The sequence below is a fragment of the Paroedura picta genome, chromosome 7 (genome assembly GCF_049243985.1).
Source record: "Paroedura picta isolate Pp20150507F chromosome 7, Ppicta_v3.0, whole genome shotgun sequence".
Classification (NCBI taxonomy): Eukaryota; Metazoa; Chordata; class Lepidosauria; order Squamata; family Gekkonidae; genus Paroedura; species Paroedura picta.
Window position 1 is genome coordinate 77,936,549 of NC_135375.1, and position 27,381 is coordinate 77,963,929.

The 27,381-nt window shown below is 41.7% G+C and overlaps 1 protein-coding gene across 1 annotated transcript; it reads left to right on the forward strand.

The window, feature by feature from the left end:
- The first annotated feature begins 39 nt into the window (after nt 1-39).
- LURAP1L (leucine rich adaptor protein 1 like) lies at nt 40-27,110 on the forward strand. Its single transcript, XM_077345032.1, has 2 exons — nt 40-978; nt 26,397-27,110. The coding sequence occupies exons 1-2, from the start codon at nt 715-717 to the stop codon at nt 26,772-26,774; spliced, it is 642 nt and encodes a 213-aa protein (XP_077201147.1). The 5' UTR covers nt 40-714; the 3' UTR covers nt 26,775-27,110.
- The last annotated feature ends 271 nt before the right edge of the window (nt 27,111-27,381 follow it).

Below are 27,381 nucleotides of genomic sequence, written 5' to 3' on the forward strand. Positions count from 1 at the left end.
GCTTTGAAGGGTAAGGAAAGGCGCTTCCTGTAGAGGCATTACGGTAGAAGGGCTGGCCCTCTTCGGGTCCACCTGTCACTATGGCGTGAAGTTGCAGGGTTTTTTTTTTTTCCGGCCAACACATCGCTTTGGATCCGGTCGGCGGTTGAGGAATCTTTGCACAATTTCTGGGGAATGTAGAGGGAGCTCTCGCCTCCACCCACGCCCGCACGGGGCTTGGTCATCCCTCGGAGCTTCTGTTCCTCCAGGACACTCAGACGAGCGTGTCATTCCGCGGCGGCGGCGACGGGAGAGTTCTGCACTGAGAGCCTTTTCCTGCCTGAGCCTCCCGGAGGACTTCCTCGCTCGCTCGTTCCTGCTGCTGCTACCGCCCAGAGCCCAGCCAAATCGCCGGCAGCCGTCCGACGGGCGATTGAGCGCGCGGGCTCGGCTGCTTCCTGCAACAACACCCCCGCCCTCCCTCCCAAGGGCTGGAGTTTGCAATCCAAATAATGCAGCTGCCGGAAAGAGGCAGCGACTCGCGTTGTCTCCTGGCGCGGGTCACCTGGCCGGCTCGCCGCCGTTCCCCTCCCTCCCGCCGCCACCTGTGACTGGACTGCCTCCCCGGGAGCGACATGGCGAGGGCGGCGAGCGGCGGCCAGTGCGGCTGAGAGGGCTCGCCGCGCCTCTGGCCCGGCCGCTCCTAATCCGAAAAGCCTTCTTGAGCCAAAAGCCATGGAAGAGAGCTGCCTGCCAGACCTGCGCGACATCGAGCTCAAGCTGGGGCGCAAAGTCCCCGAGAGCCTCGTGCGCTCCCTGCGGGGGGAGGAGCCCGGCGCCGGCCACGGCCAGAATCACCGCGAGCAACCCGGCGGAGGGCCCGGCCTCGCTCCCGCTCCCGCCGCCTCGGCCCCCAGAGCCCCCGCCAGCCTCCGCGGCAACAGCTCCAGCGCCCTGGAACGCCTGGAGACCAAGCTGCACCTCCTCCGGCAAGAAATGGTGAGTCCGCCTGGGAACCCGCCCAGAGAGCCGAGCGCCCCCTCCCTCCCTCCCTCCCTCTGGGGAAAGGCTCGCCAGCGGCTCTCGGGCAGCCCCCTTCCCGGTCCCTCGACGAGCCGCACGAACTTGCCCGTTGCCTCCTTGACAGCAGGAAGAGAGGCAGAAACCGCGCCGGGCCTCCGAGCATGTGCAGAACGCAGGGCCTCCCACCTCCTCGGAGTCGCCCGCGCCGGCTTCCGACACGCCTTGACAGGACAGGCCAGGCGGTGCGGGTCAGAGAGCCGGCTGCCCAGGCGAGCGCGAGCCTTTCCCGACCCCTACGCGCGGATGGCAGGTTTCCCTCCTCCGCCCGCATTAGGACTTAGTTGGCGGCGCTGGCGAGATGGGTGGGGTCCTTTGGCAGGCTGGTTGATTGAGTTTGTCGGTAAAGTGCCGGATTTCAGCGCACTGGCGGGGAGGTTAGTGGTACAGTCCAAGACGGATGGGGAAGCCACTACCACCTTTTCGCGAAACCTGCCGTAATTCCGATTTCCCCCCGGAACTGGGAGTCCTGCAGGAAGTTATCTGGCAGCCACACCCTTTCAAAGCGCTGGATGAGGGGTGGCCAAACTGTGGCTCTCCAGAGGTATATGGACTATAATTCCCATGAGCCTCTGCCAGCGTCGTGGTGGCAGGGCCTCATGGGAATTGTAGTCCATGGACCTCTGGAGATATACAGTTTGGCCACCCCTGCCTAGAGGCTAATTTGTTCGGGATGTGTACCTCTCCCCAAAGGTTCTCTGCTCCTAAGTATCTTAGTGTCTGAGAATCAGTCTTCTAGTCAGAGCCTTGGGTGCTACAATATCCTGCCCTTTTTCAAACGGATGTATTTTGTAATAGGAGACATGTCCTAGTTGCTGGCTTGACATACTTTTTATCATGCGCCAATCAGACTACCTCCCATTCCAAAATGGAAAAAATAAAATATTGAGAGAGGGAGATTGTTTCCATAAGTAAAATACTTTCCAGCGAAGGGAGCGGCCAACAGAATGTTTTGACGTGGTTTGGAATTCATGTGTCATTTAACCTGGAAATGAATTCAGCCCCACTTTAATAAAAATCACCCAAGGCTTTAATTTTATCTAGGGCTAATTCTGAATACAATTGTAGTGCCAAGGCTGAATCCTGGAATGCTTTGAAATAATACTGAGGAAAGTGTCACAGACCATATACATAGCTCACTTACCGTACAGCCATGCAACTGCTTAAAACGATGGTGGCTTCATTGGGACAATATTCACCAGGACCACAGTTCTCTGGGATTCAATTTGAGCACATGTAGCTTGTTTTGTATGGGTTGTAACACAGTAAATGAAACTCTGAGATCATGTAAAGGTGGTGTAAAGTTGTACATTCAAGAAGACTAAGAGGAGCTGGGTTTTCATACTCCACTTTTCACTACCTGAAGGAGTCCCAGAGTGACCTATAAGCACCTTTCCTCTCCTGTCCTCACAACAGACACCCTGTGAGATAGGTGGGGCTGAGAGAGCTCTGAGAGAACTGTGGGATGACCCAACATCACCCAGCTGGCTGCATGTGGAGGAGTGGGGAATCAAAGATTAGATTCCACAGCCCATGACCATTACACCAAGCTGGCTCTCTTTTGCCTTGCCAAGATAACATTTAAATCAGACCTTAGCTTGAAGTTAAATGATGTTTGTGAGATAGAAGCATGTTTTCCAAGAAAAATAACAGGTGAAACTGTGAATGCCTGCCCACCCCCTTTTAATTAGACAAAAGAAAACAACAGCAGTCTCAAAGTACTATTCTTACCAGCACCATATCATTCTTGGCAACTGGGGAAATGACATATTTTTATCAAGATATGTGTGTGGCATATTTTATATAGTGTATATTAATAACTGAGAGTTAAGGTCTAGGCCAGGGGTAGTCAAACTGTGGACCTCCAGATGTCCATGGACTACAATTCCCAGAAGCCCCTGCCAGCATTTGCTGGCAGGGGCTCCTGGGAATTGTAGTCCATGGACATCTGGAGGGCCGCAGTTTGACTACCCCTGGTCTAGGCCTTCAAATCAGTTCAAAGCCCCACTTACCATGAACTTTACTGGGTGACCTTGGGTAAGTCCTCCTCACTCAGCTTAGCCTACGAGACAGGGTTGTAGGGAAGATACAGAAAAAATTAAAATGTTTAAAACAAAGACATTTTGAACATGCAAATAAACCTGACAGATACTTGGTCTTAGGAAGGACAAAGAAGTGTAATAACATGTATAAAGAAAGGAGATCAAATCACATATGCAGGAAAAGAAAGACAATAATATTTTACCAATGCCTCTCTGGACTCTAACAAAAAAATATGTTTCAGAAAATGGAGTAAGAATATATGTAAAATATATCCTGATTACAGAGTTTACACCAGAACACAGATGAATTGTAAATCAAACAATTTTAGATTTTTAGAACGGTTTTTATGTTATTAAACTGTATTATTATGTATATATATGCTGTTCACCACCCACTTCAGCAAAGAGGGTGGTTAGAAGGAAAGATATCCCAGGCAATGAAAATATAAAAGAGAACAAAGCACCAGGGCTGAATGGGCTGACAACAATTTGTTACAAACATTTTGAAGAAGTCTTAATGATACAATTACAAACATTATGAAAAAAATAAAAGAAGGAAGGACAATATGTTGAATATGGCAGGGGGACTATTTATCCTTAACACTATTTCACTCCTATATATTTGGGAAACAGCCTCCTGGGAGGAGAGGGGGGGATTTGGAACCTCCCTGCGGGCCGCAAAGCCCTGTCGCTGCTGATGGGGGGGGGGCTTCCCACTCCCTTTAGCCTGCTTTGCAGGCCAATAGGAGCCACGGCCACCCTCTCACGCCCTCCTGCCTGTCACCCCTTTAAAAGCACATTTTTAAATGGGCTTTGATACTAGTTTAACATAAATATATACAGAAAGTAGTGATGCATCGCTATGATAGTCATTCAGACCTATCTTTTCACTGTAGATTACCGAATTTTTGCCACAATAATAGCAAAAAGAACAAGAAATGCATACCAAATTTAATACATGTTGATCAAACAGGCTTGATCAAACATGTATGTGAAAGATATTATATGATTTATAATAGATGCAACTGAAATAGTGAATAAGAAAAAGAAAGAAAGCAACATTTTTATTTTTAGATACAGAGAAAGCGTTTGATAGTCTAATATGGCCTTTTCTACTGAATGTACTTCAGAATATGGGTGGTGGCCTGGAATCTTAGAACTAGATGCAAAGTATATACTCAGACCAACAAGCAAAGATTGTAACAAAGGGAAAACTAACAGAAGCAATTTCTATCAAAAAGGAAAACCAGTCCCCTGTCAGCTCTGTTATTTATCCTAGTGATAGAGAGTTTAGCTACAAAGCTTAGACAAAACCCAAGAATCAAAGGAATAAAAGTAGCTATATAGAATTTAAAATGAAGATTTAAGCAGACAATGTGGTTTTAACAATTTTGGATTCACAAAAGCATTACATAATGAACCATATTTAAGAATTTGGATCTGTCTGTGGCCATTGGCTGCAATAGCTACAAAGGACCTTATATGTTCAACAGAAATATATAGATGTGATTATTGTACGGATGCAAGGTACTGACCACTTCTAAAGGGCAGGCTACAGGAGAAGGGCACTTAACCTGACGTGCATGGTTGTCAGCTTCTAGAAGTGTTGGGCTGGCCACTGTGCTGACAAGACTTTATTTAGCTTGTTTTGTTTGTTCATTTTTTTATTTATTTATTATATTTGTATATACAGCCCTCCCCTGAGGCTCAGGGCAGTTCACATGGAACATAAACAAAACATGGAACTTGATTCCTCATAACATAACATATAAGTGGACTGTAACAATAATAATCATAATAACAATAGCAACCATAACTGAAGATAACAGTCTAAATTATAACAGTTTGAACAGGTCCATGGTTCAGGTGTATGGGTTCTTGAGAGGGAGGTTCAGGGGCCCTGCAGATGTTGCTGATTCCAGTCAACCTCAACCAAATGCCTGGTGGAAGAGCTCCCTTTTGGAGGCCCCGTGGAACTTTGCTTTGATACAAGAAGGGAACTCATATTCTTAGGGGTTCTGGGAGTACGACTGTTCTCATGAATCTCTGAACTGGGTCTTGTTTTGCTTACTTGCTTTGGTTTTCTTTACCAGCAGTATTCCAAGGATATTATCCTGAAATCACTCCTCACTTATCTGTTAGATTCAGGTATCATTGGATCCTTCAGTCACACACCCTTACTTCGTATTCTATTTGGATTCTACCAAGATCTCATTATTTTCTCTGTGGTACTGTGAAACTCAATCAGGGAAAGCAGTCCTTGTATTGACATAACTGCTCTCACTCTAAAATGAAGAGAGTTAAGAACTTCGTTAAGAACCTGTAGATCAGCAGCTCTACAGTTCTTGAATTTGAGAAATTAGAGGCTGAAGTGATTAATAAATTACTCATTATGCAAATAATCCATGTGTTACTCAACCATCCCTCCTTCCTTGTACCGTCTTAATGGGAGCTGTTATGGAGAAAAGTCATTGCATCCCGGTCCCTAATTGCGAGGAACTGCAACATGTGAAATTGCAAAATAGATCATACTTTGTAAGTTCTGCAGAATTTCTCCCTTGTAATAACAAGGCCAGATAATCAGAGCAAATATTTCCTTAAAAGTCTTGCAGAAGTTAAACAAAATAAATAAAGGAACCCTAAGTCTCATTGTGCGAAAACCAATTCTGGTTCTCCCTTGGAAAAAGAAGTGAATTAGATCAGCATGTAAACACTTCACTGCTTTTGGAATATGTAGAGTATTCCAAGTCTTTTATCAATAACCTGGTGTTTGCATTTTGAGATTGTACACAGTGCGTGACTTTGTGTTCATTCACATCTTTTTTCCTAATTTGTTCTCTACAATGGCCTACATGAATCCAGAAGAGATTGATGTTTTAGAAGGTGATTGAATCCATGTGTAGAGTGGAGTTGGAATTTGCAGAGGCAGTCAAGAGCTTGAGGGTGCTCATGGACCCAGATTTATTATCTGAAAAAAAGTCTGATAGCCACGACTACTTTCTGTCATCTGCATCTGGGTCATCTACCCTTGCCCTTTAACTGATCTGGCTATGGTAATCCATGCTTTTGAAACCTTGCTTTTTGGAAAACTGTAATGTGTTCTGTATTGAACTTGCCTTGAAGACAATCCAGAAACTTCAGCTGATTCAGAATGTGACACCCTGACTGTTGTTGGCCTGCCTGTCAGGCTCATATCTTGAAGAAGAAGAGCTGTTTTTTGTACTTCTTACTACCTAAAGGAGACTTACAGTCACCTACCCTTCTTCCCGCAACAGATACCCTGTGAGGTAGATGAGAGAATTGGGACTGGCCCAAGTCACCAAGCAGGCTGCATGTGAAGGAGTGGGGAAGAGCACCTAGTTCTCCAGATTAGAAATCGCCACACCAAGCTGATTCTGAGATCAGTTCAAAATTTTGACCTTTAAATCTATTTACAACCGAGGGTCACATATCTTCAGGACCATCTCTTCCCACACGCACCTATGGGCCAACTATATTCCTCAAGCTGCCATCTACTAGCTGTTCCCCCACATAAGGTAGTCCACCCAGCATCAACCAGAGCCCAGGCCTCCTCCAATCTCCGCGAGGCACTGCAAAACCATTCTGCTTGCCAGTGTTTTTAATAGGTTGTAAACTAGCAAAGAGCTAGGGCTGGAGTTATCTGATATTTTATTGTGTTGGTTCAAACTGTGACATTTTAAATTATTATTCGTATGCTGTCTTGTGCTGCAAGGCAAGGTAGGATGTAAACATTTTAATTAATAATTCAGTGTAGACCTATAAATTGTTTAGACAGATACCCTCAGTGTCTGGTAGGAAAAAAGGGCATAAAAATGGGCATCATACTTTTAAGTATTTTCCAAGTGCTCCTATTGTGCTCCTTACACCAGCACTATATAGTGTGCCAGTATAATTATCAAATAAGAATAGCTTGCCCTAAGGCCCCAAGTATGTTTGTGGCAAAATTAAGATTTGAACCAGGGACCTTTTTGGCCAAAGCATAGCTTCTTCAGTATTAAAATTAAAATAAATAAATAAAGCAAAATCTAGCAATAGGAACTCTAGTTAAGTAGGTCTATTCAACTTTTGAAGGATAAAAACAAAACAGATTTCTTATATAGCTCTCAAAATAGATTTTCTACACCTGTCATCTTCTTCAGCCCCCTCTGCCTCCTGAAAAGCTGCTCTGGACCAAGGGTCCCTTGGGGACAGGATGACAACAGTGGAGGCTGAATTTCAAGTGAAAATTGCATTCTGTTCATGCAGGGATGCCTTGGGATCCAACAGTGTGCCCTTAGATATTTGTTTAACAGGTTTTCATCATGTTTGTTTTGCATTAGCCCTTTCATAAGATATGATAATTTGGATGACGCCAGGCCAAACCATGTATATACAATTGTGTTTTGTGTACAGAGATGGACAGATAATGGGAGATGGCCTAGTTTTGTTTCCCCAGATCACTGATGCTTGTACAGATTATATCTCCAGCTGCCTACTTGAACTGCTCTAGGTCAACCAGTTTCCTTAATTGAATAATTAAATATTCCACAAGAGAAGTTATAAACTCAGCACCCTAAACATTCCCACAGGTGGAAGGAAAAGCAAGTGAGATCCACATTTCTAGCAGCACAGTGAAATATACTGGACTGGAATGAAACAAAGCCATACTGGGACGGAGAGATGGACTAGCAATTTGTAATAAACTAGGAAGAGTTTCCTTCTATCTGCTTGCAGAGCTCTGTAAGAACCTGCCCCTTCTTCTCTCCTTCGTCTCTATTAGTAAGGGGAACAAAACATATACTATCTTTTTCACTCACTGTACCCATAAAAAATTCTAAAGCAGAAAATGGAGAGAGGAGCAGGATGCAAGGGTGGGCAAATTGCTGCAGAGACTGTTGTGCAATTCTCCATCCACACAGGCTTGCCCCTAGTTGCTCCCTGATGTGAAGTGCGACAAGAAGTGCCAAATCCAGTTTTGGCGATTTCCCTCATCATGAAGCAAATCTGCCCAAAACATGCACCAGCCCCTGCACAACCTTGGGTTGCTGCCAACATCATCTGGAAGCAGCACTAAAACCCAACAGCAACAAGAGGCTGTCCAGGGCAAATTCCTTATGTGGAAATTGCCTCTCTTCCAACTTTGGTTATGCTTTCAAAATAAGAGACCACTCCTGTAAAACACACTACAGGTTCATATATCATGACAAAATGGTATGTTTAAACCACAGTTTGTGCAACAAACTGTACGTGGTCTATTAGATGAAAGTCCTATTTTGTATATATCTGTTTCTTGCTTCTTCCACATTGCCCAGGAGGAAGATGTCCTCCCTGTATTGTGCTTTGGGTGGCTAAGTCGCTACAGCTCTGGGATAGAGCTATTCAGAACTGTGGAATATGAATTCAGATGTCATAGCATCCCACAGTGAGTAAAGACTGTGCTTAAAAAACCCAGCTATAGATTCTAGTTTTATGCTAATCAGCTAAAACTTGTTTGCCTGCTTTCAAACATCACAGATAACTAGGATTTGTTCAAACCCTGGTTTATCATGATGCGAAGAATTTAAATCTTTCCCTTATCATAATCATGAAAACAATGATAAAGCTGTCTTCTGATTTCAGACCTTTGAAACAGTTGGCTGTTATTCTGCAAAATTTATATACACAATCAGAATGCAAAACCTTGACAGCAGGATTTAAGGAAATTTTTAGAAAAGATAACAGTGACAATTATTTTCATTAGATCACAGCCAGTAGACAAAACTCAGCATATACCCCGCATGTTATAATTTTTTAATTTTAAAAACAGATGTAATGGATTCATAGCTAGTAAGTACTCTGAAATACATATAAAGTCATTTGTTCCAGTGATGTAAAACCATACCATGCGATACGCCTACTTCAGGAGGATTCTTAACAGCAGCTGAAAAATGTTTTATATTAATATTACTGCTAAAGGCTTGTTTTCTCATTTAAACCATTTTTAAAATCCATTACATCATGTGGAGAATGGAAAAAACACTTTGGGAAAGAACAATATCGGACTAATATGGAAATTTCTTGCAAACATTTAATTGTTGCTTACTAGAGAAAAGGAAAGAGGGTAGGTTTGATATTCATGTAAGTTCAAAACTATGCTATCAGCAGGTTAATGGACCAATTTGTGAGGTGAGCTGTTGTCTGTTCATTATTGTTATGATAGTCAATCTGAATAGCTTCTCAACAAAAGGTTTACATGTGTTTGGGGGTGGAGGTTTATAGACTGATGATTAATTATTATTATTATCAGTTAGCTGAGAATGAGCTATATTTTAAATGGGTAATTTATTGGGTAATATATGATGATGTTGGTCTGCCGCACACACACACCCCTCCCAAAACTGCCAATGACAGCTCACCTGGTAAAGAGAAGGAGAAACATAAAACCAGGTTTAGAACTCTGACAGATTCTGGATCTTTGAAACTAGGACAAAATGTGATGTAGATTTCTGAACATCGCAGTATCCCTGAATTTTACAGTCAGATCTTTCTGTGCATTGCCATCTGCAGAGAATTAGCTGAACCTAACAGAATACAAATGGTAGTGTTATGCCCTGCTTAATCTTTTTGGAGCATGGATGCCACAGAGTAGGATGCAGAGTAGACCACTGCATCAAGCATCTGTTTTTTTCCTGTTTATTTCCAGCACACACCCATTCAGTGCCAGTGCAGTGTTGGGTTTGGGTGGTTTTAGAGGCAGGCGGAGGCAAGCAGTCCAGGTGACAACATGAGGTGCCAGGCTTGAGGCTGTCTGTCCACTCAGCTATTACCTTAACAGCTGTATCAATTGGTAAAAACTAAGGCTTGGGCTAGCAATCTATCATCTTCAGCAAGAATATTTAAGACTGTTCCTTGCACTAATGATGCACAATTTCTTTTTGGTAATATGTCTCAGGTATAAATGCACAGAGGAAAGAAGTTTGTTTGTATTTGCTTGGATACATGTGTAAAAATAGATTTGGAGATGCTAGCATGCTGGTTTTGTTGACTTCCAAGGCCTGGCTGAGTCATGAAAGCAAACAGTGCATCAGTCATAGAATGGGATAAAACAATACAATAAAAATTAAGGTATTTAAAAAAAAATTCAACCAGTGGAGGAGAGAGAGAGGACTAGAGATGTTTCTTGCCTGGAATGCTATTTCATCTGTGGGACTCTGTAGTTCCCACTTTCCAGTGACAAAATGCTTGGGCAATACAGGCCTCAGCCTGCACAGGAACAGCTGAACTAGGAACAGATCCCAAGATTGTGAGGCTCCCTCCCACTAAGTGCTGCCCACCCACGCAGTCATAGACTGTTTTGTCAGCTTTGGGCTCTCTTCGGCTATATAATTCTCATATGGGGAGAACACCAACACTTAAAAAAAAACTCTCCAATTAAGTTAAGTATATATATACATCCACATCTATTTTTAAACCTTAATTCGACCGTTTCTCATGACCCAACTGAGCGGTCGTTTGATCATAAGTCCACAGTGCAAGACTGTAAGCCAATTAGATTAAGAGGGATCAGCAGCTCAGAATCCTTGCTTACCTACCCAAATTCAGGCATGAGCAAGAGTTGGCTTATGCTGCACATGTTATATCGCACCACCTACACCATGACACCAAAGAAGTGGCAAAGGAAAACATTTATAGCTAGACAGGAATAGATCTTATGGGGGTTTCAGGGCCATCTTCTGAATGTTTCTATTACTCAACCTTAATTTGGGTACCACTGCTTAGGACAGATGTCTGAAATGCATCCTAATGAATCTGTCATGTACCATCCGCTCTCAGATTGCCTGATACCAGCGGCTGCTCCTTATCACTGGGCATTGACCTGAACGTTTACGCTTGTATCATCATGTCTGGCTACGTCAGTAAGTTTGCATTAGGGATTGTCTCAGCTCATCTCTTTCCATTTCCTGCAATGGGAAATATGTGCCACATAAAATGCCAACATTTCCCCTTCTCTTAAATTGCAGCAGAAACTGTAACAACTCATTACCCTTCTGAAGATCTCCAGCTCTGCATGCTATCCTCTCTCCCTGTTTCATAAGGACAATAAAGGAAAAGTAAAATATTTGAGTTTCAATAGCTTTCTTTTAATCCTTGGGCCCCTACTAGTGCCATGTTCTAGACAAGTGTCTTTTGTAGCCCGGAATCCTTAATTGCAGTGATGTATTAACCTTCTATTGATGCCAACTCCCTTGCATGACTACCATTTTCTTTTATATTTATAAAGGGAATGGCTTAGACCATAGCTTTGACTTACCTTAAGTGTTCTCAAATCAATGGTTTTCATTAGACCTGGCTTTTTCAATCAGGGTTTTGTGAAACCCTGGGGTTTCTTGGAGACCCTAGAAGGGCTTCCCAAATGGTTGGGAGATAATTATTTTTTTTAATTTGTTAAACATTTATCAGGTGATATGACCATATATGGTCATGTTGACCCCCTCCCAAAATGGACAATCATGGGCCTGAAGGGAAAGGGAGGAGTCCAGGTTGGCATATGCACAGCTATGCTTCTCAACCACTACTGGGGTTTCTTGAAGCCTGAAGAATATTTTAGGGGTTTCTCAATAGTAAAAAAGTTAAGAAAGTCTGCATTAAACCATGGAGCTGCTCCTACTTTGTGCAGTCTATATTCACATGTCTATATATACTTTTTTCACATGTTAGGACTTCATACTTCACCCAATACAGCAATTTGGTATTTTAGACTCCCATCTATATGTCAAATATTCTATGAACTTCCAAGACTGCACTGGATAAATAAATTGGAGGAATAAGAATGGACTCAGTGGAATTCTTCCATCTCTAGCTACAACCGGCCAATGGTGGCCAATTCCAGCTTGGGAAATCTCTGGAGCTTGTTGTATTGCCAGAGTATGCCATCCAAAGCTATTTCTTCTAGATAACTAATTTCTCTAGTCTCTTGACATCTAGGGTTGTCTGGCTCTACCTTGAGGGTGGTATAGGATTGCCTGGAATGACAGCTGATCTCCAGACTACAGAGATTAGTTCTCTGATGGGCTTTATCATATTATGATCTCTTGAGGTGCATCTCTTCCAGCCTTCCCTGGCTGTATCCTTAAATCTCAGGTTTTACGTAACCCAGAATTGAAAAACCCAGGTTGGTGGATACAGAATTATAATGTCAAGAGAAGTATGGGAAATAAAGTGAGGTACAAAGAATTCTGAAGAAGGGAAGGAGGAAGGAGCAGCAGCTAAGAAATTAGGCTTCTAAAAGCTCTGTGGCTGGGAAAGCAAAAGAGGGCCATCAAGAAATGCAGGTGCAGACCAGTTGCAGTTGCAAAAACAGGTTGACGGAGGCATGTAGTGGTTCAGAGAAAGAAGATTTCTGTGCTATGAGGTGCAGAAAAATAAAAGGCATTCACTGAGAATGTGGAAGAAACAAACCATGGTGTTAAGATGGGAGCAGATTATTTTCTATTAGTTAATGTAGAAAAAATCCTTCTTGAATTATGATAAACGTAACAGTTGATCCTCAGACTGATTCAGCTGTGCAGGCGAAATTTATAGAATCCAATGCTTAGGACTGGGCTCCCCAGGCTTTTTGAGCCTGTGGGTACCGCTGGAATTCTGACACAGTGTGATGGGCGCAACTACCAGAATGGCTTCCCTGGGTGGCAGAGCCAACCACCAAATGTCAGGGAGTGAGGTTAGGAATTACTTTAATAGTAACTCTTCAGGACTACAGGCACAAGTTCTGTTCAAAGGGATATCTTTTAAAATGGACACATGGTTTAAAAAATACTATCTTGCATTCACATGACTCACCTTCTATCACACATTAGAGATTCTTATGATGGCAACTGCTGCCAAAGTAGTGTTTTTGAAAACCTATGCAGCTAATCAGATCTCCAATGGCCAGTCAGAAGCCCTGCTGGATTAAATGCCTGTCCTAAAAACACCTGATGGACACCAGGAAAGGGATATGTGGTTGCCATGGCCTCCAAGGACTCCTCGTTTAGGTTTTCCACCAGCTGTACATTTGCTTCACTTTAAAGGAGTGATCCAAGCACCAGAACTGAAGACTGTTGCAAATGACTTGGTGTCATGGTGCTGTTAAAACTAAAGACAGGGTCTCCAAGCCTGGTGCAGAAATCTTAATGGTTTTTCCTGATGAAACAGTCAATGACTGAAAAATAATAATCTTGCACTGAATTTTGTCCACTGCATACTATAAAGCGAAGCGAATGTACAACTGGGGGAGATCCTCCTAAGCCTGTTTTCAGTTTTAATAGCAACAGGGCACCAATGTTATTTGCAACAGTCTTCAGTCGTGCTTCAATCACTAATTTTGGTACCATTCTCTTCTACCTGTTGTAACTAAGATTAGGGCAGGGAAGCGTGACCTGGTGTGGTACATTGCTTCCCCAGGACTCTTGTTGTTATATACAATGCTGTAACCTACCCTGAGCACCTCTGGAAGGGTGGGATAAAATATTTTATTATTATTATTTATTACAAAGCTGCAAGCAAGATATGGTTGCAACCATCCAAAAAGGACGGTTAAGGACAGTTAAGGCACAACACCATTTTGTTCAGGAACTATGTGAACATCTCAAACAACCATTTGCTAGCATCAAAGGATCATGGATAGTGCCTCTTCATATATTGGACAGACTAGTGCAGAAGGCAAGCCAGAGACTACACAGACAGCTGCCTTCATGAAATTATTTGACTGACATTCAGACATGGCATTGTGTTAATTTTTGCCCAAACTTTCGGACTTGCGTGGTTGGAGCTATCGAACTCTCACTGGGTACAATGCAAAGGTGGGGAGTGGCGGCCTTGAATGTGATGTGCTTGGTACAAACATTGCTGAGTGCTTAGCAGAACATAAGGGCTAACCCTTATGAAATATTTTGGAATAAATCTATTAATTCAGAATAGACAGACAAGTTTGAGATTATGACAGCCATATTAATTTGAAGAAATGAGATCTGACTCACAATAGCTGATACAGCAGTAAATTGTGTTAGTCTTTTAAAGTGTCTCCAGACTCCTATTTAATCTAACCTTGTTTGAGGTATGCTTAGAAATAAAATTCTCTGCTGCACCATCAGAATTACTGCCAAGTAAGGCTGTCATCCATAACACATTTAGTACGGAGAAAGTCCCATTAAATTTAATAGCACTCACTTATAAAAATGTTATAACTGCACTCTACATGCATACGATCAGTATACACATTGGATAATTTTAATATAGATTAATGAAGCTGAACAAGTGATTTTTTCTGTCTCTGTGTTGAAATGTATTTTATTAATACAGTCATGTTTATGTATGTGTCTATACCATCAGAAATGCAGAATACTATTAACCTCTGTAACTATCACCTATTCCACCAGTGAAGGAGAGACAAAATATGTAGTGAAATTCTTGCAAATAGATTTTTTTCTTCATGACCACACTTGGTTATAGAAGTTCTGCTGCTCAGTAGGAAAGCGACAGGTTTGGCCTGTTCCCACCTTAAAGCTGACTGGCATTTGTATGTGGTCCACCCCCAGGTACTACATTGGAGACTTTCTTGTAGAAACCTTTCTCATGTTTAATGGTTCAACTCAAAAATGCAATGTTTACAGTGGATTCTTTTAAGATGAGGTAGGAACTGTGGAGATGGAAAGCAGCATAATATAGCCTGATTGCATCAAATCTTGGAAGCTACGTAGAGTTGGTACTTGGATGGGATTGAGAGACCACTAAGGAAGGAGGAAATGGCTAACCACCTCTGCTTCTGCATAAATCTGTTGCAATGACATTGTGTGCATAAGGAAAAGTGGTGGCTGCTTGTTGAAGAATGAAACAACTTTTGCAAAACCAACTCTTCCTCATCCTCCTGCCTGTTCAAGGTTTGGGGATTAAGGACCTTTTTTTTGACACACACCTGTGCTGACTGATCATTCTTTTTTGTATTGGTGACTTGGAAATTAGGACTATTCAAAGTCAGTGTTTTTTTAAAATGTAAAGAAAAGTAGTCATTTTGGGATTTTCTATTGTTTTATGCAGTTGTTGTCTTCAAACTTTACTGATGCAATTAACATTACAATAAATTCAGGGGAGAGGGAATGCCTTTTGCTTGCTTGTTTGATTTATTTACTTAACTACTTACTTACTCACTTACCACCCTCCCTTACAGCTCAGGGTGGCTTACATGGAACATAGGGATAAGCACAGTTCTACAACTTTAAACAACACAATAGTGAGAGTAGTCTCAGCAACCAGTAACAACAGTTCAAACAATACTTCCATACAACAATTCCAACACCATTGGTGACAACATTGTCAACCAGGGTCCCATAGGTTGGTATGTTCAGGATCAGTTCATACGAAGGGGTTCCTGGGGGGCCTAGCAGGTGTTTGTTCGGTTGACCTCAACAAAATTCCCATGATTGTGGGACATAATGGAATGTCCCCTCATTGGATGGGGGCAGAGGACTTTAATCAGGAAGGAGAAGGAGTGAAATCATTCCTCATTCTTCTTTGGCAAGCACAGTTCTGCCCCTCCATTTCAGACCACTGCCTTTTCCTCTGCATAGATTGGATGACTCCAGGAATTGTCTTTCGGATTGAAAGGGGCTGCAGGAATGAACATGGGAAATTTGACTTCAGCTTGGCTTCTGTGCTTGACTGGTTGGATACACACCAGCAATGGTAACAATAGGCTTGCAGGCATCTACGTGGAATCCAGTATTCCGGATCTGACTTCCATGTAACAGAGCAAGCACACCTTGAACCATTAATTCATTTGGATTTTATGTGGCTTTCCCTGTGAAAAGCAGCAATAGACCTTCAATCACAGATGCTTCACACCAGAAACTGCAGACCAGATATTGCTGCTGGCAAAAATGATATGCACAATTTAAACGTGCTTAATAGTTAGCTTGAATTTCCCTTGGTTGCTGATGCATTATAATGTCATAGGCTATTTCTGCAATCCCTCATAAGGCAACCAAGGGAAGTATTGAGCCTCACTTGCACAAAGTCACAGTCAGTAATGGGAAAATAATGTTTACTTTAATGAATTATTCTGAGACAAAAAATCTAATTTATGGTTGTTGTTCACAGGCTGAGTTTTAAGGGGTCTTTTTCTTTGCAAGGATTGGAAACAGTAAACTGTATCTCATAAAAACCTGCCTACCCAGCCATAAAAATAAAATTATATGATAAGAGGGCAGAAATGTTGTTCCATATAGAGAACAGAAATACTGAAAACATTAGAATGGGAAAATAAAGTGTTACCTTTTTGACATCTGGTGTATTGAAGATGTAATAAAATAAGGTGTGATCTAGCCATTTTATAAATCCCATTAATCTGAATGAAATCTAAAACTCTGCCACTGAAAACAAGGGGACTTTATTATTTAACCCTTTGCATTCATAATTTAATCCAATGCATAAAAGTGGTTGAAGTTAATATTCCTTTGATTTGCAAGGTTCTGTAGTCTAAGGCCATGATGGAAGGAAGTAAAGGGTATTAGAGTAGCCCCAAATCAGCATTCCAGAATAAATAGTTAGTGGACCAGGTTTGCATTTGTTTTCACCACCATTCTTTGTATTGTCTTGAAGGATCCACATATCATGAAATTAGTCCTGGCAGCTCTATCTTGGCAACCAAGGGCAGCCTTATGAATATCTTGGTCCCTACAGACAAATTCTTGGAAGCAATATCTCTGTTACCATGGAGTTGTCCTATCCTGCTTGGTTTCCAAGGATTGTAAAGCCTCAGTGTAGCTTTCTATAGCCTTCCATTCTCACCTATCAGCTGTCATCTCAATCTCAGTTATTTGTATTTGCTAAAAGACTGGGTTATGAACCAGGAACCTTGTCTCTACCATGATTTTACCCGGGTGATTTTAAGCCATTACTTGTTAATAAAGACATGGTTTGTATGCTGAAAGTCCAAAATCCAGTACACAGTAGTTCCAGTTGAAGATGTTGTAGCAGGTATACCAGAAAACCTTTCTTTGTCTGATACCCTGGAGAGCCTGGGTGTGACACTGGGCCAGATAAACAAGTGGTCTAACTTGGTATAAAGCAGCTTCATGTGTTGATGTTGCTATCCCTCAACAACATGTTTTTGCCAGTATGGGGATAATAATGCTGATCCTTTTTTACAGGGATCTTTATTTCAGCATTTAGAAACACTTTTTTGCTTAAATAGATCTTGGTGCTGATGATCAGTAGCTTCCCTCCCTCCTTGATTGATTGATTGATTGATTGATTGACCAACAACTTGAGCCTAATCCAGAACTCTACTGGAAGCCAATATAGCTGCTTGAGCACAAGGTGTATATGAGCCCTCCATGGTGTTCTGGTAAGGACTCTGGTGGCTGCATTTTGGACACGAGTAGGAAAAAGGGAAGGGTCGCATAGTGCAAGTCATGGAAGCCTAGTCTGGAGTCACCATTGCATGGATGACTGTGCTAAGTGATCTGGGACCAGGTAGGGAGCTAGTAGCTTGGCATAGATGGAAAAATGAGCTACTCAAATGACTTCAACCCTCATGGAAAGGGAGGCATCAACTATAACTCCCAAATTTCTGACCATCTGTGTATCAATAAGCTGCATGCCATCCAGGCTGGGCATGCACACTTTCTCTGCTTGTCTCAACCCCGGGACCTCCATCTTTGAAGGGTTCAGCTTCAGGCCACTCTTCTTTAACCATTCAGCTAGAGCCTCCAAACAACTGGCATGTTGTCCTGGGAGGGAGTTAATCCAGTGTCAGGTAGTAGAGCTGGGTGTTATCGGCATACTGAAGCTAAACCTTCAGATCAGCTGGACAAGAGAACTCATGAAGATGTTCAATAATGTTGGGGAAAGGACCACCCACTGTGGGACTGCACACTGGAACATTCAACAATGGGATTTATCCTCCCCAATTACGAGCCTTTGTCCTTGACCCTGGAAAAAATAAACTAGCCACTGTAGTGTTGTCCCCCATATCCCAGTGTCAATGAGGTGGTGAGCTAAAAGCTCATGATCTACAACATAGAACACTGCCATGAGATCTAATATGATGAGCAGCACTAATCCACCTCAATCCAGCTGTCTCAGAACGACCAGCGCCATCTTCATTCTGTGGCCAGGTCAGAAACTGGACTGAAATGGTTTTAGGATCAAAGTTTCATCTAGATACGTGCAGAGCCGGTCCACAGCAGCCCTCTCAACCACCCTCCCCAAGAACTCTAGCTGTGAAATGAGAAAATCCCTGATGATAGGGAAAGGATGATAATCTCCTGGAAGAGGCCCTTTTTACCCATTTATTGGCTCTTTTTAAAAGCCAAGAGGAGCAGAGGGTCCGGGGTTCTGTGGGCAGTCTCACCTTGGTAAGTAACATATCCACTTCCTCCCTGCCCCTACATATCATCAAAGGCTGCTGAAGTCATCTTCTCCTGTAGGCTGACTCATCTCCTGTTTCTGAACTCCAACCTACAGATCCCTGCCTTCACATTTTATATTTTGTAATCTGTTTTGAGTCTCAGCCAAAAAGGTGGATTATAATTGAAGCTGATGTATAAATAAGTAAAATAATCTATCTGAAAAGCTCTTTTTCTTATTCTAGGTGTCTGTTTATAGTTGGCACATAGGTGATCTTTTGGTGTTTCATTGTTGGCTGAATCAGCTAAATGAATGAATAATTTCCATTATAGTTATAAGGAGTTTAGAAGGATAGTATAATGCAATCTTTTGGAAGGATATTTATATAAATGAATAGGATTTTACTTTACTGCAGTGCTTATTGTAGGTTTCGGATTGCTTTTACATAATTGTTATATGAACACAATATGGTAATTTGGGGGGAAATTTTGAATCCTTGGGGGAAAGCCAGGCAGTTTCAGGAAAATTCAAATATATCCAATAATTACGTTTTTTTAAGACCTGAACTTATGTCACTGCTTTAACAACATAAAATGCATCATTTATATCTTCCGCATATAAAATTGTACTAAGTAGAATTGTGAGTGTATGGAATATCAGAGGAAGAGTGCTGCAAACAGCTACATGGTATGCTATCAGATAGATTTGCTATCGGAGAGAAAGGAGAAATTAGAAGAACAGAAAAGACTGTTTTATTTGTAGAACAGATTGTGATGCATATGCACACACCCACAGAGGGAACTTTCGCATAATGTAAACTTTCTGTTTTTCTCCAGGAGGTGCTATTACAATGAGAGATAACATTTTGTCTCATGACTCCTAGAATAACCTAGATTGGGTAATGTTTGCTTTGTGGCTAAAAATATAAAATGGCATTTTATTAAATGTATGTAATGATAATGACTGATTGAATATATTTTTCTCAAGTTACAGCAACTAGAAGGAATGGGTTGTTTCCATTAGTTTTTATTGGTTCCCTGTTGCTGGTGCAGTGGCAGATAAAGTGAAACTGCAATGGGTTTCCTCATAGCAGGTTTTCCTGCAGTTTTACTGCTCCCATCCGCCAAAAGTTGCCACTCCCCTCTCCCATGGACCAATAGACTTTTGCAATTTTTAACAAAATGAGCACTAGAATATCCTAGCCTTTTTCTTTTATTTTGTTTTTGAAAGAAGCTTGCAAATACATGTCTTTTTACATATATCTCTGCAAGGGAAGGAGGTGGAGAATTACTTTTTAAAAATGAAAGCTGGTCATTCAAAGAACCTGCTACCTCTGCTATTGTAAAAGTCTATCAATATAATGATATTCCAGAGATGATTCAAAAATATTTTTTTTTAAAAACACTGTTGTTGGGGAAGGAATTGCTGCTGAGGGAGAGGGGTAGTAGAGAAAAGGGCTGTGGACTACAAATTTTCTCACCCAAAAAGGAACAATCCAGGCTAGACCGCAGTCTTTCCCAAAACTTTGGAACAAAACAAAGAGTGGCAGAAACCTGGGAAAGCCCCCAGATGTGCAAAAACTTCTTCCCCAAAGCACTGAACACATGGATCGATAACCCATGTGTAAATGGCCATAGGTCCTTCAGACTGATTACTTTTACCATCCAATTAATTGCAATTGGAGAAATCAATCAATAAAATACACATGTACAGTTTTTTCCCCAAAAGGACCTGCCCTGCAACCCTATGCACATTTTTCTCAGCAGTAACTTTTTGTTCAGTGGGGCTTACTGCCAGGTCTGAGCACACAACATTGAGCCTTAAGTATGCCTAATCATGGACCTTGTCCATGGTCCATCATGATGTAAAACTGTGGTGGTTGGGGCATTCATGGGGGATGGAAAGAGAGAATTGCTCATGGCTCTGATTCCTAAATAAGAACATGGTTGACCAGGGGTGTCAAGCATGCAACCTGTGGGCCAGAACCAGCCTATCCAGGGCTCTTATTCAGCTGGCAAGCCACTGGTTGTTACCTTTATTGCCAGATGGCAGAGGCTGTGCATTTTGTCCCTGTATACTGTGCTAATGTGTAATGGGCAGTGGAAGTAGAAGGGTGGGCATCAGAGAGATGCATTAAGGAAATTCTTTAAGAGAGTTAATATTTTAAGCGTGTTCATATTTTGGGTAAAAAATAATACAATTAATTGGGTTTGCCCATGTCCTTTATAAAGTTTATATCTCCCGTAATTGGCATTACATTATTGGCACACATGGCCCGGCCCAACAAGGTGACATTTATGTCAGATCTGGCCCCTGTAAAAAAGGAATTTGACACCTTGATTCCTTCTGTAAAAACAGATAATCTGAGCTGCAGTTTGTGCAGCTCTCAACGGAATGGGGTGATATTTTTGTTGTTTCACATTAATTGAATTTATTTTAGATTGACTATATATTGTTCTGGTTACAGTTGCAGCAGTTCAGCCACTGGGCCCATACCCACCGCATTTAGAATGAAATACCAAGAGGGCTCACTTTATCGTTTTCATATCATAAATCACCCACAAGAGCATTAATCCTTTCTAAAAGAAGCAATTTTTATTCCACCAGGCTGCACCAAGCAACGTGTAGGAGGGGGAGCAAGGGGTTTTAGCTGGATTGGCTTTTCAACACAGTGTGCACAATTGGCAATATGTTAGGCATGCAGAGTGCTGTTGAAAGGGCTGCATGTTCAGAATGTGACAGGGCATTTAGGTCTCCTTGATTTCAAAGGGAGTTAAGTGCACTTTAGCCTTCTTCATCCCTTATACTGGTGATGACATAGGGCCAGGCTCTACAAGTCTTTCATGAGTATCAGAAACTCCAGGTCACAATGCAGTTCCTCCTCATAGTGGTGTCACAGCTGCTAGAAACTGGGCCACTGCTGGGGTGGAGGCAAACTGTTGTGTGGGTGCTTCTTTGGTAGCTGGGACTTCTCCTGTTACATGAACAACATGGGAAGTGGTTTTCATGTCACCAGCATAGCCTGACAAGGGCATTCAGCTGTGCTTCCTTACTCTGATGTAGTTTTCTAAAAGTGAAAGTCCTGACTAAAGGCCAAACAACGTCTGATACTGTAGGTCAATGGTTGGATCTGCCAGCATCTCCTTTAAGTTCAAACAGAAGGCAAGGGGTTATTGGATCAGAACTCTTTCTGTGGAGTGGGTGGTAGATCTTTGCTTCGTGCTCTTTTCCTGACCCTGGGAGGAATCAAAAGGGCCTTTTGAGTGGAGGAAACAAGACACATTTCCTTTGTTTGCCCTTACCAAGGTGTAGCAATTTGTCTGAGGCCTTTTATTCTTTTATTTTATTTATTAATTGGATTTTTAGCCCACCACTCTCAGAACCAGAGTCAGGAAGAGTGGAAGGGCCTATGGCTCAGTGGGGCCCATTATGCACGGCCGCCGAAACGGCGATTTCGGGTCACGTGGAAAACGCGGAGGGGGAAGACGCGACGCATACCGGTTATGCACGGGGCGGGGCGCGACGGCGGCAAAACCCAGAGTAACCGATTATGCACGCGCCGATCCGGGCGCCGCTTCTGGTTGCGCCCCGCTCACCCGGAAGCTGCGCTTTCTTCCGCGTTTCACTGACGCGGCTTTTTCGGCGGCATGCACCGAAGCTGCAGCCGGTTGCAGCCGGCTCCGTGCGTTATCCGTGATTTTAGTCGCCGCCATTCCACCCCGACTGTGCGCTAAAACCCCCGTGCATAATGGGTCTGGTAGAGCATTTGCTTTGCAAACAGAAGATTCTTGCAATCTCCACTGAAAGGTATCTGATGAAGGGAAAGACTTCTTTCTGATACCCTGAGAGTTACAGCCAGTCTGAGATGATGGTCCAGGCTAAGTCAATAGAAAGCAGCTTCATGTGTTCAAGCTTGTTCCTCCACACTGCCTTATTACTGGACATATGATCCAAATGACCTCTCAAGCAAGGTGTTTCGGGGGGGGGGGGTTGGACTTGCATGACTGGAACTCCCAACCTGTTTAGTCATCTATGTTTATATGAAGACTTATGCATCCACAAAGGATTGCTGATTATGGAAACATTTTTTGCAACTCTTTGTATTTGCATTTAAAAACATAGAACATAAAGTTCCCCATCATCTAGTTAGAAGCATATCATAAATAGTATTTTGTGCATATGATGATTCTGCAGAAACACAGGAAAGGAAAAGCAGTATAAGATACAACATTTAGATTCCCAAGAGACTCTGCTTTCATTTTAAGGGGGTAAATTATTTCTAGCCTTTTTTGTTGGGAAGCTTTAATGTTTGTGAGCATGCATGGTACAATTTCAGAAGCTAGAGAGGAGTTGTTAAATAGGATTTCTAGGGAAGGGGGCTTTAGAGCCCCTTTCTTGTCTCTTCCTAACAGAAGCAACAGAAACAAAATGCAGCATGCAATATTGTTAAACGTCAAAAGTAAATCATGCAAAGTATGTTTCAGATGTTAAGTTGTATGGTTTTCAAACTAAAGTTTTTTTTCTTGGTGCATTTTTTTTAGGACTGAAAATAGGGTACATCCATTTCTAATATGCATCATCTGATGATTAGTGTAGGTGCTGAACTTGCCTTTTGGGAAACTACTAACCTTGCTCACCAATAACAATCTATCAAAGTATGTCATTACAAATGGAAGGAAATTTGATAGTGTTGTAATGATAGCCCTTGAAGCTTGCGTGGTTATTTTTAATTATTATTGCATTTGCTATGTATTATTGTATTTACTCGGTGCATGGAAGGCCATTTAGACTCAATGAGTAGAGTAAGGTGCATCTTTAATTACTGAAGTATTGCATATCTGACATAATGATAGGTTGGAAATGTAATTAGTGTTACATTTGGCACTACTACTGAGTATGTTTCAGGATCCATTAGCTCCTGGTACTTGTGATGCTTCTCAGCTGATAATTTAAAATTAATGCTAGGAGGAAAGGGGGCTACATGAAAATCGAGAGAGATTAAAAATCCGAACTGATGTCAGTGACTGAAATATCTGTTATTCTGAATTCCAAGAAGTTCACATTTTAGATGTTTCAGAGGAATTCTAAACAGTGTTATCCCTTTCTGAGTCCGTTGGGTTTGGAAGGGTGTGGCATTGCTTAAGAACAAGTGGTTGAAACTGTTTTGCAACTGTGGCTATATTCTTTACCCGTGCTTCTGAACATTTGCTTTCTGAGATATATTTATGAGATGTTTTCAGATAATGGTGATTTATGTGGGCCTGAGAGAAACAGTAGGAAGAGGCCATGGTCCCTCACGCGTACATATCTTCACCAAATACCTGCCTAAATTGATTGACTAATGAGATGCATTCTGTAAATAGAGAATGATGGGAAGGGATTGTTAAAGGAGCAACTAGGGTCTTGAGAAAGGAGGATAGGCAATAGAGAGGACCAAGGTGGGCTATGGGGATATTGCAGGGAAGAAAAATTGTGATGAATGCAAGAGGCATGTATGTAAGCAGAGGTGTAGTTGAACAGATATGGGAATTGTGGAGGAAGAGGAAGAATGCAACAGTCTTTTGGCCTATGGTCAGAAGCCATTGATGTAAACCATCAGAGTAAAGTTTTTTTTGTTTTTTTCTTTAAAAAAGAAAGCAGTGTGTAATTCAGGGTATTTTGACAGACTTAAGATTCTGAAGAATCCATGGAAAGAATTATATGCAAAGAAAAAAGGAGGCTTGCCAAAGCAAGATAAAGAGCTCACTTCCTCAAAGTCTGGAATTTTCCCCCTCAGTTCATTGTGGGTGAACAATGCAGATGTTATATTCATATATTAAAAAACAAGGGCTTAGCGCACAGTATAAAAGGCTACATAACACAATAGGTTGTATTCATTTTTGTAAATCCCTTCCTCAGCTAAAACCATGTCAGACCATCAGCATGTCTCCAGCAATTTTCTGTTCAGACTAAATCCACTAAAACTATTGTGTGATATCTATCATTAATAAATATATGTATTAGCTAGTGCAGTAATGTCTAACCTTCTAGGTATGGTGACCCACAAACCCAAATGTACTTATCATGGTTGCCAGCTTTAAAAAACAGCATTGCACTAATCAAGCCTGGGGACCATTTACACAGGTTTTGCAACCCACTTTGGGATCTGTACACAGAGGTTGGAAAACATTGAGCTCATGTACATTTTTACATTTTCATTTGAAGACAAGTGTTTTTAATGGGCCTTTATTGTCATATGTTGGGGGGGTGATTTTAGTTTAGCAGATGTACATTAAAAATATTGAAAATTCTCCCCCATAATTATTTTTGAGTAACCTAGTAAAATTAATTATTTCTACAAATCTGAAAATCTCTAATGTTTGGATTTCCTAATATTTTCTTTCCATTCTCAGAACAGAAATTCTGTTTTTAAAATATCTATACTTTATTGTAGACAAGTTATAATTAATGGGTCAGCCTACTTCTTCCTAACTTGTCCTGAGGTATGTAAGAAAGAATTTAAGTAAGCATGTGTTGTTTCCCCATTTGGGAAACCCTTCTAGGGCTGTCAAGAAACCCCAGGGTTTCACAAAACCCTGGTTGAGAAAGGCTGATCCAGAGGAAGAACCTCTTCCATCAGAAAAACTGTTGGGCTGAAGGTATAACGTTTAGTTGAGCAGAGTGATAAGATACTACCCAGCTTTTAAGAAAGATGATGTAAATGTTCTATACCAGAGATATCAAGTACCAGTAAATGTAAGTCTTTCATCATAATGCCTTAGGTGAAATTCTGTGTGGCCTCAAGGAAGAACAGTGATATCAGAAAGTGATTGTAAGCCACTTTGACACTCCTTCTGGTAGATAAAACTAACATATAAGAAGCAGTTCTTCTTCAGAGTGATACCCCTTTCCACTGTGGGGGAGCCCCTTTGCCCCTGGTCTGGCTGCTCCCATCGCAATTGTACTATACTAGGGCCCCATGAATCCTTAAACTGGCTCTGGTGCTACGGCCGTGCGAATCCTTAAACTAGAGATGGGCATGAGCAAACCCACAGATCTCCGTGAACTCATGAAATTAGGCAATTCGTGGCTTGTGAACTGGGCTTGTGAACTGAGAATGGTAGCCCTATTTCAAATGTATCAGCAGGTATCAATGAAAATTATTGAAAATTATTAGTACATTGTTCGTCGTTACCCTTGAGTGCTTATGCTTATGTTATATTGGCCCAATAGATGTAATATAATGTTAATTTCAGCCTTGACCCAATTATGCCTCCCTTTATGCTAATGAGACTTTAACTGACAATATCCTAGAGAAACAGAGTTAATTAGGCATGTCCTCTCAGACTTTGGAAATCCTACTCTGCCTCATTTTTGCCATATTGTATGTATTAATGATATTTTCACAGCATAGACAGAGCCACGATTGTCTTTATCTTTCTGAAAGTATTTTAAGTGGTTTGTTTAGCCTCTCATTGGCAGCTTGCTCATAGCTAATTCTAACTAAGCCATCTTTAGAATCCCATAAACAGCAATATCTATGCAAGAGATTAGCATGATTCATGGGTAAAAAGGTTAATGTTTCCTTTGATGGATTTTGGTCTCACAGAACTGGATGATTTGCTTATTTATTCAAAATAATTACCGCTTGCCTTTTAAGAAGCATTCAAGATGTTTCTCCCCTCCCTCCCACAAATAGGATGGTGAATTAAAACAGTGATTTTTTTAAAATGATAGCACTGGCAGAAAACAAAATGGTTATGAAAAGCCCAGGGAAGTAAGATTGATTTGACCAAGCACTTAAAAACAACAAAGAAGGGACCAAGCAGTTATCTGTAGGAAGATTATTTCCAACCAAGGGGCCTTCACTCAAAATTATTATAACTCCAGGATATGTAGGTCTGTACACATGTACCTAATTCAGTAAGCTGGTTGTTTTTACACATACAGGTTGACCTCCGAGCCACTGATATCAAACTCATGCGCCAGCTGCTGGTCATCAACGAAAGCATTGAGTCGATCAAGTGGATGATGGAAGAGAAAGGAGCCATCGCCAGCAGAGGCAGCAGCCTGAGTGGGAGCCTCTGCAGCCTACTGGAGAGTCAGGAAACCTCTTTGAGAGGCAGCTACAACAGTTTGCAGGATGGGAGTGATGGACTGGATGGCATCTCCGTGGGGAGTTACCTGGACACTTTGGCAGATGATGTCCCTGGGCGACACACACCTTCAGACATGGACCAGTTCAGTGACTCTTCTTTTATAGATGACTCACAGTCCCTACATAAACATCCCAAGATTGAATCAGATGAGTACTACTGCTTTGGTTAATTAAAGAGGAAGAAGCCTCATGACGGACAAATGTGCACTTGTATTTATGACTTTTCCATGCTGCTACTTGTGTTAAGCATTTTCAAAGCACCTTTATAAAGGACAACCTATTTTAAATCTGCTTTAGTTTCTCTCTCAGTGATTCTTTTTCCCTCCTGAATGTTTCTTCTTAATTTATTGCTGTGATTCTTCTTCTCTTTTATAATATCACTTTTTACCAATTTTTATCAAAATGAAGGTGAGGCAAATTAACTTGATCTTGAACACAACGTGTGGGAATAAACTTTTATTGAATTCTGTGTCTGATTTACAATAAAACACTTCCCTTTATCTGTAGTTTGCAGTTAAAGTCTCCACTAAAATGAAAGATGTAAAGTTCTTCTAGTGGAAGTTGGTCTGTTTTTGATGCCCCTGGGTCAGAAGGGAAAAAAAAACATGGAATCCTCCAAACCCACATAAAAGCATTCTTTAGAAAATTCATGATTCAGAGGGGGAAAATGCCATTGGGACTGTTCCACTTCAGAAAACAAATGCCTTGCACACAGAAATATAATGCATGAGGGGAAAGGCTTTCTGCATGACTGGATTGTAACATAGAAACTCTTAA